This window comes from Polistes fuscatus, unplaced genomic scaffold, assembly GCF_010416935.1.
Source record: "Polistes fuscatus isolate 324 unplaced genomic scaffold, CU_Pfus_HIC Scaffold19, whole genome shotgun sequence".
NCBI classification, from domain to species: Eukaryota; Metazoa; Arthropoda; class Insecta; order Hymenoptera; family Vespidae; genus Polistes; species Polistes fuscatus.
The window spans coordinates 2,826,720-2,842,061 of record NW_025113095.1 but is presented as its reverse complement, the minus strand read 5'-3'; the positions used below and the strand labels follow the sequence as shown (position 1 = coordinate 2,842,061).

Here is a 15,342-nt window from a genome sequence, read left to right as displayed (position 1 = left end):
CATCATTATCATCATCATCAGCATCAGCAGCCAACACTACCACTACTACCACTATCACCATCACCACACCATAACCACCACCACCACCACTACCACCACCACCATTAACACCACTGATGGCTAACGTTTCGTTCGTTGTTTCTGCTTTTTATTTTTTCCCTTAGCATTATTTTTTATTTGTTCATCATTCTCCTACGATTCGCACGTGCACGCGTCTTTTGCTCTTCCTTTTAGTTTTTATTTTTTTATATATATTCGTTTAGGTTGCAATAGATTTTCTTTTTCTTTAGGATATAACCGAGAGAAGGATTAATTTATTTGAATAAAACGAACTGGGTTATAAATTTAAATAGAAACAATAGATAAAATCGAATGATCAGACTCACGTTTGCGTTAGAATGAAATATACTTAACCCTAGGATTAATTAATTTCATTTATTATTTTGTAATAAATATTTTTCAAAGAAAAATATTTAATTAATATGCCCGACATGGTAAATCTTGAATAAATACTTCACAAATATGCTTTAATATAATTGTCACAATTATCCAGGGTTAAGTATTACGTTAACGAATCTCGATTAAAGGAATGTATGGACGATTGGTGATAAAAATGATGAAAATAGAAAAGAAATAATATCGCGATTCGAGCGTTCACTACCTTCCGGCCGAATTGAGTCCATCCCGATGAGGTGGCACGGTGAAGGCTCTTAATCCGACGCCCACGCCAATCCCAACGCCTACAGGTAAAGGTGAACTTTGCAATTGACTTGATACGTTCATCGAGGAGTTCACCAAACCCATGGCGGCGTCGGTTACGAGAATTGACGAGGAGGAGGATGAGGAGACGGCGGCGGAGGCGGGGGAGGGGGAAGTTGCATCAACGTCGTTGACCGTTGCAATCGTAGGACCTAAAGTAGAGGTTGCATTTGTCGTGGCAGTTGAACTCGTTGTCGTTGTTCTAACGCGTCCAGGTCTGGCACATTTTTCCAAATGGTGGTGATGCGATCTCACGGCTAATCGACTGACATGAACCGGTATTGGTACGACTATTCTCGTACCATTTCCGGTATGCTGTCCGGTATTACCACCATGACGAGTACCGACACCACCAGCCGTTGACATTGACGATGCATTAGAACCGATTCCTCCGTTTCCGTTTAATCCAGCCTTGACTCTCTTCCACTTTGCTCGACGATTTTGAAACCATATTTTAACTTGGACCTCGGATAATTTCAACGCGTGCGCTATGTGAGATCTCTCGGTCAAACTTAAATATTTTTTAGCGTGAAATTCTCTTTCCAATTCCAACAATTGTTCCGACGTGAATGCAGTTCTTCTACGACGAGCCTTGTTACCCGACGAATTCGACCCGGAATGTCCGCGTCCACTTTCGTGACCTTGGCCATTAGGCGAACCGTTGCTTCTGGTACCGTTTACGGATCCGACGGTAGTCGAATCCAATCCTTCACCTATACCACTACTCGTTCCACCACCTTCGTCCTCGCTTTCCGCCGATACTCGTCCATTTTCTGATCCTAAATCGAAACAAAATGAAAATTATTATTCCTTACTATCTTTGTTATTAATTATTGTTTTTCTTTTTTAATGTTAGAATATAAATATAGATGTACGTGTTATGTAGAAATTCTTATTGCAATTAACAAAGTTCATTTATTATCGTAGAATTATTTTTAACACCATGATTTGATTTTAATTTAACAAAATTACGAAATTCTTAATATTGCACAAGTAGTTTTATTTCATTTATTTATAAAAAATATTTGGAAATATATACGCAACTTAATATTTTCCTTGTTAATAAAAAAGAAATTGTTCTTTCTTTTCGTGATATCAACGTTTAACTCAGTTCTCATCGTAATTTGATCAAACGTCATACAACCCATGATACGAATTCTCGAAAAAGGTCTCTGTTATTAAGTAATTACGTTATTATGTTATATTATGTTATGTTATGTATAGCCAAGTTGCACTAGCAATACGAACGACGAATGATCACACAGTTATAGTTAGCTACAATCGACCACGTTCCAAGGCTTTTTTTTTATAGTTTTTTCTTTTTCCTTTCCTTTCCTTCTTTCTGTCTTTCCACTACATTTCCGCCCATCATCCCCTTCCCCCGGGTCGAAAATTTTACTAAAACTTAAACCGGTTTTAATGAATACCGAAAAAGTTGCGTCGAATTTGCGAGGAAAAAAATTACACAGAAATACTTCGTTTAAGTTCGAGAAGTCACAAAAAAAAAAAAAAGAAAAAAAGAAATAAGTATAAAAATTCTATAAACAACGGTAAAGTATAAAACATTGAAATTATATTTAAAACGATTACTTGTGTATTTTTTGATATACATTTGTTAGAAACAAAAATCTTATTAATAATAATTTCATTAAAAATAATAATAATAATAATAAAAAATATAACGTCATAATTATTACAAATATTGCTGAATTGTCCAACAAATGCATCGTCAATCGAACTTTCTTTTCCCCTCTTTCAACCCATCAAATTAAATTATCATCAACAATAAGATATTATTATTCCTCAATATTACAAGTGTAAAAAAAAAAAACAAAAGAAACAAAAAGAAAAAAAAAGCCACGTTAACGTAGGTGTACTTGTTGTTTTCTTTCCTTCCTACCCTCCCCGATCAGAATGCAATGAGAACTTGGTACGATCTTTCCTTCCTCGGTTATTATTATATTTTCATTTTTTTCTTTTCTTTTTTTTTTTTCTTCCCCCTTGTTTACGAGCCGACCTGTACGAGTGAGCAGCAACAGCACCAGGTTTCAGTTAGAGTTTGATGCACCCGAGAAATACGCGCGCGCGCCAGCACGCGGGTGCCTTCATTTATTCAAAGACTTTCGATTGAATCGCAAAGCAAAACGCTTCCGCGAGAAACTCTTATGAGAACATTCTCGTGAACGTTCATACGTTTCATATCAACGTTTATTCGTTCGTTCATTCCGTTCATTCGTTCATTCGTTCATTCGTTCGTTCGTTCGTTCGTTCATTCGTTCGAGAAGAAACGAAGTAGGAGTCCCTTGAAAGTATCGGCCCGAACAGCAAGCAACTTTTCTCAGCACATCTGTTCTGTTGTCCCCTGACAGTCTTTACACTTGAAGAGAAATCGATTCCCTCCTCCTCCTCATCTCCTCCCCACCTCCCCCTATCCCTACCCCTACTCCTACCCCTACCCCCTTTCCAGCCCTCTTATAAAAGGGAAGAAGATATTCCAAGTTTTTCATTTCTTTTCTCGTCTTTCGACTACTATTACTACTACTACTACTACTACTATTATTACTAAACTTTATCGAATTGTTCATCGTTCGTGCATCTTTCAATTCCTTATGCACCCATATCATATACGATAAAGTAAAGTAGATTCCTTGTTTTTTAATCTGATTAAAATATAATGTCTTATATGTTAATATTATAATATTAACATATATATATATATTATATTATAATATTAATAATTATAATATAATAATAATTATAATATAATATAATAAATTATAATTATAATATTTATTAAATTATAAATTATATTAAATATAATATTAATAAATTATATTATAATATAATATATATAATAAATTAATAATTATAATAATATAATAATTATAATATAATAATATTATAATTATATTATAATATAATAATATATTAGAAATAATTATTTATGCGGGATCAAATGTTTAGTTTAATTGTTTTTATATATGACAATTCTTAATTTAAAAATTTTTAATTTAAGTGGTAATGGCACTTGGTATAATTATTAATTTTGTATATTTATACAAATGTTCCCAAAAATAGAAAAAGATTAACACTATTTAAAAGACAATATTATTTTTGACTACCGAATAATAAGTAATTCATTTCAGAGATAATTTTGATTAATTATGTACTCTAATAGAAATCGTTGCAGTAATGCAATTCAAATGCACTAATAAGAGCTTTTATTTTCGTTTACATAATTTATTTGAATTTATATTATAGAAGGAATTTATATATATGTGAAATTTTGTAAACGATCGTTGGTTTTCCATCGATGACGTGTTTCTTTTTCAACACGATTTTCATCAAATTAATTATTTATAATTAAAATCACTATTAATTAGCAAGATCGTGTTATGTCATCAAATTGAATTCACATTCTATTCGCAATTTTTGATTGAAATTTTTCTTAACAAATGAACAAATAAATATTTATTATCTCACATTTTTATTTAATATTTCAATTATAATTGTATATTAATTATACCTGTGTTTTTCTTTATAGAAATATAAATCTAACTTTGGATCATCATTGATGGATGAAAGATAATTTCAAATCTGTGTCAAACGGTTGAGATCACTGTGTCAACTAAATTTATAAATAGACACTTAAACGAATCTCTATTAACAATTCGTTTTAGTTTGATTTTTTATTTTTTTAAGTTAATTATAATATTCAAACAACAATCTTCTTTTCAAATAACAAAACGATTTTCCTTAAATAGTCGATTAATTATTTAATTAAAGAATCTAATTGACGGAACACCTTTGTGCGTGCGCGCGTGTGTGGATTTTCTACTTTTTTTTCTCTTTCCCTAATTTTAAACAATTTTAAGAATCCACACAGGATTTAATAAATGATTTAATTAATATTAAACAAAAAAAGAACAATTATATATTAAATAATCCTAATGAACGTTTATATATTAATCATTTGAGAAGAAAAATTGTTCGTATTATATAATAATCTTGAATCTTACATTAAATTGAAATAAAATAGAGATAGAGATAGAGATAGAGATAGAGATAGAAAACTGAGCTCGATGTTTCGATGAAAAACGATCGTTGAAGTGGGATCGAAACGCGATTTGGCATATCGCCAGGTTTTCACTTAGTAGACGGCACCCTGTTGGGAACGTGTTCTTCGCAACGTATGCGCCAGTATGTTTAAAATGAGTAAGTGAGAAAGAGAGAGAGAGAGAATAAGAAAAAGATAAAGAACAAAAAAAAAAAAGAAGCTAAAGAGAGAAAGATAGAAAGAGGATTTGCTTTGCAAAGTCCAAAGTATCCAGATTCCAAGCATGCTTTTCACCCAAATAGCATTAACAGTTTCCTGGAAATACTGAAGCATTTAAGTAATTTTTTTGCTATAAGAATAAGCTAGAGGAAGAGAGAGAAAGAGAAAGTAGGTGCATTGAGTTTAAGTATAATTATATAAAAGTATATTTTTATTTCAGAATTACGTTTGCTGCGTTTATTTTATCGCGAATTTTTATTAGAGTTTAAACAAATGCATGTTGTTCACACCCATACATTTCCAATGATATATTCCAATATAATACAAATTGTTTTTTTAATTTTTTGTAGTTTACTTTTAATTTTTTATTTTTTTTTTGGTATTTGTAAAATTTGTTAATTTTACATATTATATTAGAAGGGGTAGGAAGTAGAAAATAAAAAATAGAAGCAGAGGTAAACGAACTTTCTATAATTTTCTTTATCGATGATAATGATATAACGATAATAATATTAATAATAATAATAATAATAATAATAATAATAATAATAAATCAATCGATAAAAAGTAATATAGTCGTGTCATAAATACAAGAAAAGATACGTGCAAAATATAACCATATACCTAACTTTCTCTATACATACATACACACATATACACACACATATTCACATAGATATTTTATACATCTATCGACTGGATGAACTCATCAAAGTAACCTGTCGATGTTATAATTTCCTATAGAATATCGTTTATATTGTAAATTTATTTGAAAATCGTGAGACGTTAAAGAAATTGCCAAACGGAAATGAAATAAATTGGATTGTAAATGAATAAAAATCTTTTTATAAAGTGACCTTCTATCGTGTGTGAATAAAAAACAAAAAAGAAAATAGAACAAAATATAAAGAGAAAGAAAGAAAGAAAGAAAGAAAGAAAGAGAACAAAAAAATAGAGATGAAAAATAAAAAACAACAGTAACGAGAATAATTATTGGATTATTTAAAAAAAAAAGAACAGATGAATATACACGTGTAATAATTTTTCAATAATAAAAACGAATCATCGTCTAATATCCAATCGAATTAATTCGCGATCCTGTGGTCATTTCCAAGAGAAACGAAATACAAAAGGGTGGGGGGTGGAAATAGGGATGAAGGGGCAGAGAATGAAGATCGGGGTGAGATGGGAGTTGGGGGGGGGACCAGGGGTGGGCAAGAGGACCCGTGCCCTGAGGCATTTTTTCTTTCCTTTTCTGTTTTTTTTTTTCTTCTTCTTTTTTTTCCTTTCCTCTTTTTTTTTATCTTTTTTTTCTTTTTGGCCAGAAACATAGTCGAATCTTGCCGACGGATCCTCCCATATCGTGTAGTTGGTTAGATGCAGGGTCCACTGGTGGTTGGCAATGAATAAGGAAAAGTCCTAGCGTCGTTTGGAAACTGCGGTAAAAGCGAAAAACTTTGGGAGAAGGAGGGGTGGTGGTGGTGGTGAGTGGGTGGTAGTGGTGTTGGTGGGTTCTTTGCGAAGTAGTATACGTCAGTTAGTATGGTTGAGTATAGAAAATTCAGATCGAAGAGAGAGAGAGGGGGGGATGAATTTGTCCGAATCTAATAAAAAAATGTATGCGTGTGTGTGTATGTGTGTGTATGAGATAAAGAGAAAGATAATTGAGTTGATTTTCGTTTAGAAATTTCGTTCGCTAAGAATTGGGAATGGAAATATTTTTTTAAAGATCGGTCAGAGTATAATAGTATCTAATAATAATAATAATGATGATGGTGATGGTGATGGTGATGATGGTATAGAATAATTATGATCGGATTTAAAACGACTCGTGATCAAAATGTTTGATTATTATTGGTCATGATTATGTTTTGTTTCTTTTTTTAGTACGGGTATAATAAAACATGAAAGAACATCGTCGATTGGTTTGTCGATGTTATATTGATGGGATCTTTTCTATCTATTATTTATTTACAAATATTTATCGAATATTTAGTTAAATAAATTGGCAGGAAATTTGCATAAGTTTCATTTGACAGTACGAGTATTTTGAGTTTTATCGATTAGATTGTTTGACTTAGTATTATAAAGTAAAACTTTGACAAGAAAATTGAACGACGTTATAGTTAATTAAAAAATGCGTTAATTTAAATGAATTTATTGATACTTGAATAGGAACTTCGTGGTAATAAAATAAATCCTGATAGAGCTTTTTTCTTTTTAGAATATCATTATACTAATATCAAAGTATTTCAAGAGAGAAAACTTCGACAATCTAATTAAAAACAAATCAAACAATGATATATCTATAATAGTGAATTTACCAACAATTCAATCTTACTTATTATAATAATTAACATCGATAAATATTACTTACAAGCGAGGAAAAAAAAACCGATTTAAATTAGGTATTAGAAAGTAACTACAAACGTGACCTAATTCGAGAATATAATTTGGTCGATCGACGAAAGTGCCGGCATCAGAGGAAATGGGGGATGGGGAAGGAGATGGGAATGGGAATGGGGATGGGGATGGGGGTGGGGGTGGTGGGGGAATTATATTTAAGAGAGAGAGAGGGTTGCCAGATATAGCACGACTTGCGGTCGATCAACAAAACAGTTCAAAAAGAAAGAGAGAGAGAGTGAGAGAGAGTGAGAGAGAGAGAGAGACCTGACACCGAGAGGAAGACACCGGAAGCAATTATCGGGATCGTCGAAGGAAGTCGCGTGCGCAAGACGACGACCAATAGAGGTAAATGGTGGTGGTGATGGTAGTGGTGATGGTGGTGGTGATGTTGCCTGGGTATTTCTGGATGCGACATGAAATTTCAATCAGGATTTTATTAACGTTCCTTCGGCCACAAGCCAGTTTTGTTTCGTCTGACGTTTTCTTGTATGCATCTTCATTTCAATAAGAGACAAGAATTACAGGACGGGGTGACGAGGGATAGGGGGTGGGGGTAGAAATGATTGAGGATACGATGCAATACTTATTTATTTATTTACTTATCGATTTTTTTATATTAAAAGCCTGCTACGTAAATGTACACAAACATACACAGACACACACACATATATGTAAGGTTATAATTTTTCTTTGTATCGATGATTTCATTAACTTTCATTAAGTTTTCAAACTAATTAGCGAATGAATAAATTGTCGAAACGATAATCGATTCTATTCGTTTCATCGTTTTCGAATCATCGTCGTCATCCCCCGCCCACCCTCCTACTTCTGTTTTTTTTTTTTTCGTAGTCGTTGTCCACGGCACCATTCAAATGGGAATCAAATAATTAATATCGGTAAACGATAAAAGATACTCGTAATAATTCTTTGTCGACGTAGTCGTCGTTTTCTACTTAAATATGACATGATGATATTTCGTTCGTTGGTTAAGAGGAATATATATATTTTTTTCTTTTTTTAGAATTTTCCTTCCCTCCCTTCCCCTTCCTTCTCCCCCGATTTTTTTGTTTTTATTATATTATATAATTTATTTTATTATATTTTATTATAATAATCGTAGACAAATGGTGTAACGTATGTAAAAATGGATTACAACGATTACATTTGCATTTAGAATTTTCGTTAAGATTTTATTTCGGATGATTTCTAATTAATCGTTTGATGACAATTAATAAGTTTATTGCTATTGGACGAAAATTATTCGATTGATCGTTTAAATAACTTTTACGACAAGAGCACCAACCAACGTTAACGAGTGATAACATTTTTGTTTTCTTCTTGTTTTCTTAGCTCGCTTTCTTTTTCCTTTCTCATTTAATTTTATTTCATTTCGTTTCATTTCGTTTCGTTTCGTTTCGTTTCGTCTCGTTTTTTTGTTTTTCATTTTATTTTATTTTTATTACGTCCAAGAGTGTTTCATGTTTCATTATTCATCGAGATAATCCCTTCTTTAATTCATACATTGTTTGCGTTTGAAAGCCGCATCGAATGAATAACTCTTTCAACGCTTCGTCGAGCACTCCGTGTTCATAATATTGATCGAGAATATACGATGATCCCGTATCTTCCCGTTCTTTATCAAATTGTTTTCTAATCGAATCCCACGTTTAATTGTAAACCCCGATTCTGGGACATCGATTTTGAATCGATTCATTTTAACATGTTTTTTTTTTCTTATCAAATATCTCGCGGCTAAAAATTGATTTCACGTTTCTCGTGTTAATCGAACAGTTGGAAGGGGGTGGGTGGGGGTGGGGGGGGTTCTGGAGGAAAAGATAATTATTTTTCTTATTATCGGTCTCGTTACACTTTTATTGCAGTCTTCTTGTTGGTTTTCTTTTTCTCTTTTTTTTTATTTCTTCTTTTTTCTTCTTTTTTTGTTAATTCTTCAAACGTGTTACAATATCAAATACTTTCCCCGAATTTTCCGTGCTTGCATACGTGATTAACGGATCGATTACCAACGCAATGCATAATTGCATTCGTCGTCTTCCACGTCAGAATGCCGTTGTAAATCCCTAATGAGCCATTCCAAAAAAAAATCGTCCGTTTTGCATACCAAAAAGAAATAATTATAAGAAATAATATTTTCTTTTCCCGTCCCGTCCCCTCCCCGTCCCGTTCCCCCACCTGCCCCCCTCCCCGGCTTTTGTTCGTTCGATACAAAAATAGGAATGCAATGCAAATGATGAAACTAATCGGATAGATTAATTAATTGTCTAGAATCAAAGGTCATCATATAATTCGTTTCATACGTCAAAATAATACGTCATACGATAATAACAAATTTAGATGAACAGTATTGATAATGAATATGATACAATCATTTTGTTATTATTATCATCATCGCGAACGCAAGACTTTGTTTGTTCCACCCCTGTGTCTTGCATACCAATGCAATCGAAACTAAATAATATTTCATTTCTTCCTCGTTGAACGATTGAAACAACACCGCTGCAATTGGGAATATTCATTTAAAAATGAATAAATTTAAAGTTTTATATACTTGTTAAAACAATTTTTTAATACGTCTCGATAATCCAATTGTTGGTGAAACATTTTAAGCAGAGAAAGGGACAAATAGGTTAGACGATTAAATGGAATTTTTAACGCATCCAAAATACTTCGTTCAATTGTCTCGTTAATGATGACAAATTTGAAAAGAAAGGAAAATAAATAATAAATGAATTGTTTAACATTAAACTTACCGACACTTTATGTATTAATTGTTCTTACCGTGAGCGTTCGAAAAAAGTATCTTACATTTTAATGTAGAATAAGATTTTAACCAATTGGATATAAATATAACTTCATTTTATTTAGAAATGAATAATGTACATTTTATTTTACGTATTTTCATCAAATTTTGTAGAAATTACAGGAAATATTTAATTAGAACCGCGAGTGTTAGGTTTAGTGTTAAATAAATTCGCGCGGATTTGGCTAATTTATTTGTGATTATTGAGTTTAGAAAAAAAAGATAAATTTGAGAGAGCAAGAGCAAGGGAGAGAGAGAGAGAGAGAGAGAGAGTAGTTTCGTCATTATCGTCGTAACAAACGCAAGACTTCGTTCACTGTGTGTCATAAATGACCGATGACAGATTCCCCGAAGCCATTTCGTCGTGCATACAAAATTAAGTTGGTCGGCGGTACATCAATAAAAAGTGACCGGCCACGAATAAAAGCGCGCGGATACCGTCGATCGTCCATTCGGGCCCCGGTACCTTCGGAAATACGTGATCGGTGATCCCACGCGCTATAGTCTTTTGTGAGTTTCGAATTTCGAACCACCTTATATATATCTCTCTTATTCGATCTCTCTTTAGTTCATCCAAATATACTGAACATTTTCAATACTCTTACTTTTTCTAAGAATTATTTCGATTAGCACGTAATTTAACACCGTTTCAATCAAATATATTCATTATTATACATTTACAAGCATCATTTATCTTTCAGAAATATCATCACGACCTATATAATGGTCAATAAACCTATTTATATGTTTGTTCGTTTATAAATAATATATAATAATTCAATGAAACTTTCTAAGTATATCGTATTTTATATATACTTTAATTATTTAAAATATATCAATATATAAATATATATATAATATATAAATTATATAAAAAATATCAATTATACTATTTATATTAACAAGCATCATTTATCTTTCAAAAATATCATCACGACCTATATAATGGTTAATAAACCTATTTATATGTTTGTTCGTTTATAAATAATATATAATAATTTAATGAAACACTCTCTAAGTATATCGTATATTATATATACTTTAATTATTTCAAAAAATATCAATTATATTATACATTTACAGCATCATTTATCTTTCAAAAATATCATCACGAATTTGTACCCCGACCTATCTAATGGTTAATACATATATGTTTGTTCGTTTGTAAATAATATTCTATCGTATATTAACTTTCCAAATATATTTTCATTGGAAATAATTATCGTAGAATATCCTAATCGTTAAATTTGAATTTTTAATTATTACAAATTGGCACGAACTTTCCAGACGATCCCTATGCGAACTAATTCTCACACGATTTTTCAAGAAATTATCTATTTTTAAAATGCCAGATTATTTCTAGTTTATCCAATTATAAATATCTTCATATTTTATTGATAATATGATACTTAATTATTATATATATAGGTATATATAATTAATTACGTTCGATTGGGTTGCGTTTTTTTATCAGGATCGATGAAAAATTTAAGAGGGCCGAGGAGGGGGGGAGTGGTTTAAGAAGGAACCGAGTTCGAGATTTGGGTCACGATTCTATTCGAGTAAGCGAATGATTTTTTTATCAAGATAAAGAGAGAAACTCGTCTTGTTCTAACTTGATATGAATTTTATCTATCTCTTTCATTCTTTCATTCTTTCTTTCTTCCTATTCAAGACATTTCACTCAATAATCCGTTCACGAAGATATCATCCAGCATTAAATTTGGTTCATACCGTTGATTACCAACGAGAGTTTGCGAATTCCACCCCCCCTCTTCCCACCCCAACCAATCCATTCGATTCGATTCGATTCGATTCGATTCGTGGAAAAATATTATCGCGTATTTTTATTTCCTAATAGTTACATTTTTAAATGTTCCTCCCCATTGTAAAAATAATATATGTATGTGTATGTGTGTGTGTGTAAATTAAAGAAAGATCTTTATTATTACTCGGTACTTTCTTATTTAAATTGTCTGTAGATAAATGTGAAAGGGAGAAGGAAGAGGGGGAGGGGAGTGAGGTTAACGGTAAAAACGGATAGATAAAATCCCGAGGTTGCGGGAAATAAATTCGAAGGTTTTTTTTTTACTTCTTTTTTTTTCTTAATTTTGTTTAAGTGGAATACGAGATGACGATATGGTGGTCGAACGAAAAAAGAATTGTGACCGGCGACGGTTAAAGGGGGAGTAAAGGGGGCGGATAGAATACGGGAGGAAAAGAAACAGACATGCTCCTCCTCCTCCTCCTCCTCCTCCCCCTCTTTCCCCCTCTCTGTTCTCTCATCCCTCACGTGTGTTTGATTTCGCGAAATGCGAGAAATCGCATCGGATTAACGAGCGTTTACGAATTCCATGAACGTATCTTCTACGATGCGGTACCATACGATCGAATCGGCCGGCAAAGGGAACGAGATACATGGTTGCGTGCATAAATTATTTTATCGTGAAGCCTCTTATAAAGCTTGCGGGGTCGCGTATACCTAAATACATACGCTCACGCGTGTGATAATACGGTACTCGATGAATCCTGGCCGAATTTCAAATGACATTCCACGAAAAAGAAGTAACACCGATTTGTTTTTTGTATTTTGTCTTTTGTTTCTTTTCTTTTTTTGTTTTTTTTTTCATTTGGTATATTTTTAATCATCGATTTAATAAAGATTTAATAATCTTAGAACAGGGTTTTGGTTTTGTTACTTAGTTTTTCTTCGACGCGACAGGATAACATCTCTCGGGATTGAAAAATCATTAAACAAGTTTGTTTCGCGATGGATTTATTTCTTAGCATATTTTTTGTCGTTTAATTTATTATTATTTAATTATTAAATGAAGTAGGTTTGTAGGTTGAAAATAACGCGTTCAAAATTTTCGTTAAAAATTCTAAATCAATGCTTGATTATTGATATCAGGGTACGAAGACTCGATCGGTTCGGAAAAAACAAATCTGTTGTTAAAATATAATAATATAATGGAACTCACCTAATCTAGATTTGGAGAGATCGTGAACAGGAGATGGTGGCGAATCTATGCTACCATCGTCGTCGCTGTCCGTGAAACTGGTCGATCCACGTTGATTGATAGATCGATGAAATGTATTTGGATAAGCAGCACCCTGAAGATGATTGTTCGAACCGACACCCAAATGTTGAGTTAATCGATTTTGATGCAAATCCTGATGAGACGGATAACTAACCGAGGAATGTGGTGGTAACATTGGGACACCGGAAGCAGTGCCGCCGCCACCGCCATACATTCGCATGGGTAGCCAAGCCCCGTATAAACTCAACGGTACACCGAAACCTAAAAATGCAACGACGAATTCCCCCTTTTAATCGTTTCATTGCGATCCTTAATTTCAAATTAATAACACGCGTTGACTGAACCCAACCCCTCACCCTCGCCCGATCCCCAAGAAAAGTTTTAATATGTTTAGCTATAGGGGGTCGAGGGAATGGGGGGGGTCGCAATTTTAAGAATACCGTGTAAAATCATGTGAAAAGTTTGATCATTGTTAGATTACTTTAACAGTCAACGGTGTAGTTAAACCAAAATATAGGCAACAAAATTTCTTATCGTTTAATTATCAATCAAACAATCAATCAATCAATCAATCAATCAATCAACCAACCTGATGGCAATGCAGTAGCAGCAGCAGCCGTCGCAAGATAATGCCGTTGATAAAGATATTCCCTTTCCCTTTCACTGTCCTCATCGTTGCAATGAATTTTATCATTTTTCGACATACCAATGTCACCCGCACAATTTCCCCTTGCTGCACCCGCGCAACTTCCTATAAGACTCTCTATGGTGAACGGTTTTGGTGTTGGACGTCGTGCGATTTTTGATTCGGCGATCGACGTTTCCAATTCGTCGCTCGCCGATCCAACGTCCAATTCCGTTTCTTCGATATTCGTATCTACGTCCATGTTAATATTTTTCTTCTTCTCTTTTATCTAACGAAATCTCATCTCGTAATTTTCAATATCGTTCGATAATTTTCATTTGTCTTTTCAATTAACGACGAATTATTTCAATTCCATGAATGATCTCCATCACTAACTTTCATTCTTAATCTCGATAAATATACTTTAAAACACAATTTATATACATACATACATATATATATAAATCCTTGTATTATATATTAGCACGGATTTAAAACAACAAAAAAGACACAACATAACTTAGACCGAACTTTGTCCATTGTTCTACTAAATATCATTACACACGTTGATTCATCATTCGATTTTTAATATCACATGGATCCAATTTAGATGCACAAAGTGAGTGAATGAATGAGACGGAAGGAGAGAGAGAGAGAGAAAGAAAGAGAGACATCACCAGTCCACGGAAATATTGAACGGAAAATGATTGAAGTATACATATACATATGCATATACATATATCTGTAGATAATGATAGAAGCAAAGAGGTATAGGTATCGAACATCGACCTTATCGAGCACGAGTCGACGGGTGACTGGCGAAGACTCGTCGGGCGCATTTTAATTCGTCTCTCCTCCCCCTTTCAGCCCTCTTCCCCCTTCCCCCATTCCCATCCCTCGTCGCACTCCTCCCCTCGCGTGTGTGTCGTCCCTCGTTGTTCCCAGTCGTCGTCGTGGTCGTCGTCGTGGTCGTCGTCGTGGTCGTCGTTGTCGTCGTTGTCCCAACTTCTCATAAACGTTCCTGGCTTCAACCAGCACCAGCACCAGCAACAGCAGCAGCAGCAAACACTTACGCGAGTGGTGATGGTGGTGGTGGTGAAGGTGGTGGTGGTGGGTCGTGGCGTTTAGTCGAGTTATTCCATCCTCGCTCAACCATTGGCCAATGCTACAGCCAACGAGGTTGTTTGGACGCCGCCTATTCGTGCCTATCCGCCATCTTGCTACTCTCTCACACTTTTCACGACCTTCTTCTACACAACAGCTCTCCGTCTGAAAATCTACCTCTTCTTCTAGGTGAATTCGATCCCCGTTAGAGTAGGGGGAGGAAGGGCGGGGGATTCCTATCCTATTTCTAATTCGATAATGTTATAGATTGGTGTTTAATGTATATCGTATTTAGATATTATTTAATTTGTTG

The 15,342-nt window shown here is 33.6% G+C and overlaps 1 protein-coding gene across 1 annotated transcript; it reads right to left on the bottom strand.

Annotated features, from left to right (window-relative positions):
- Positions 1-111: 111 nt before the first annotated feature.
- On the bottom strand, positions 112-14,341 carry LOC122515708 (pituitary homeobox homolog Ptx1). The gene is made up of 3 exons (XM_043633125.1): positions 13,890-14,341; positions 13,241-13,561; positions 112-1,538 (listed from the first exon to the last, which is right to left on the bottom strand). Exons 1-3 carry the CDS (start codon positions 14,185-14,187, stop codon positions 658-660), a joined length of 1,500 nt encoding a protein of 499 aa, XP_043489060.1. The 5' UTR covers positions 14,188-14,341; the 3' UTR covers positions 112-657.
- Between the last annotated feature and the right edge of the window lie 1,001 nt (positions 14,342-15,342).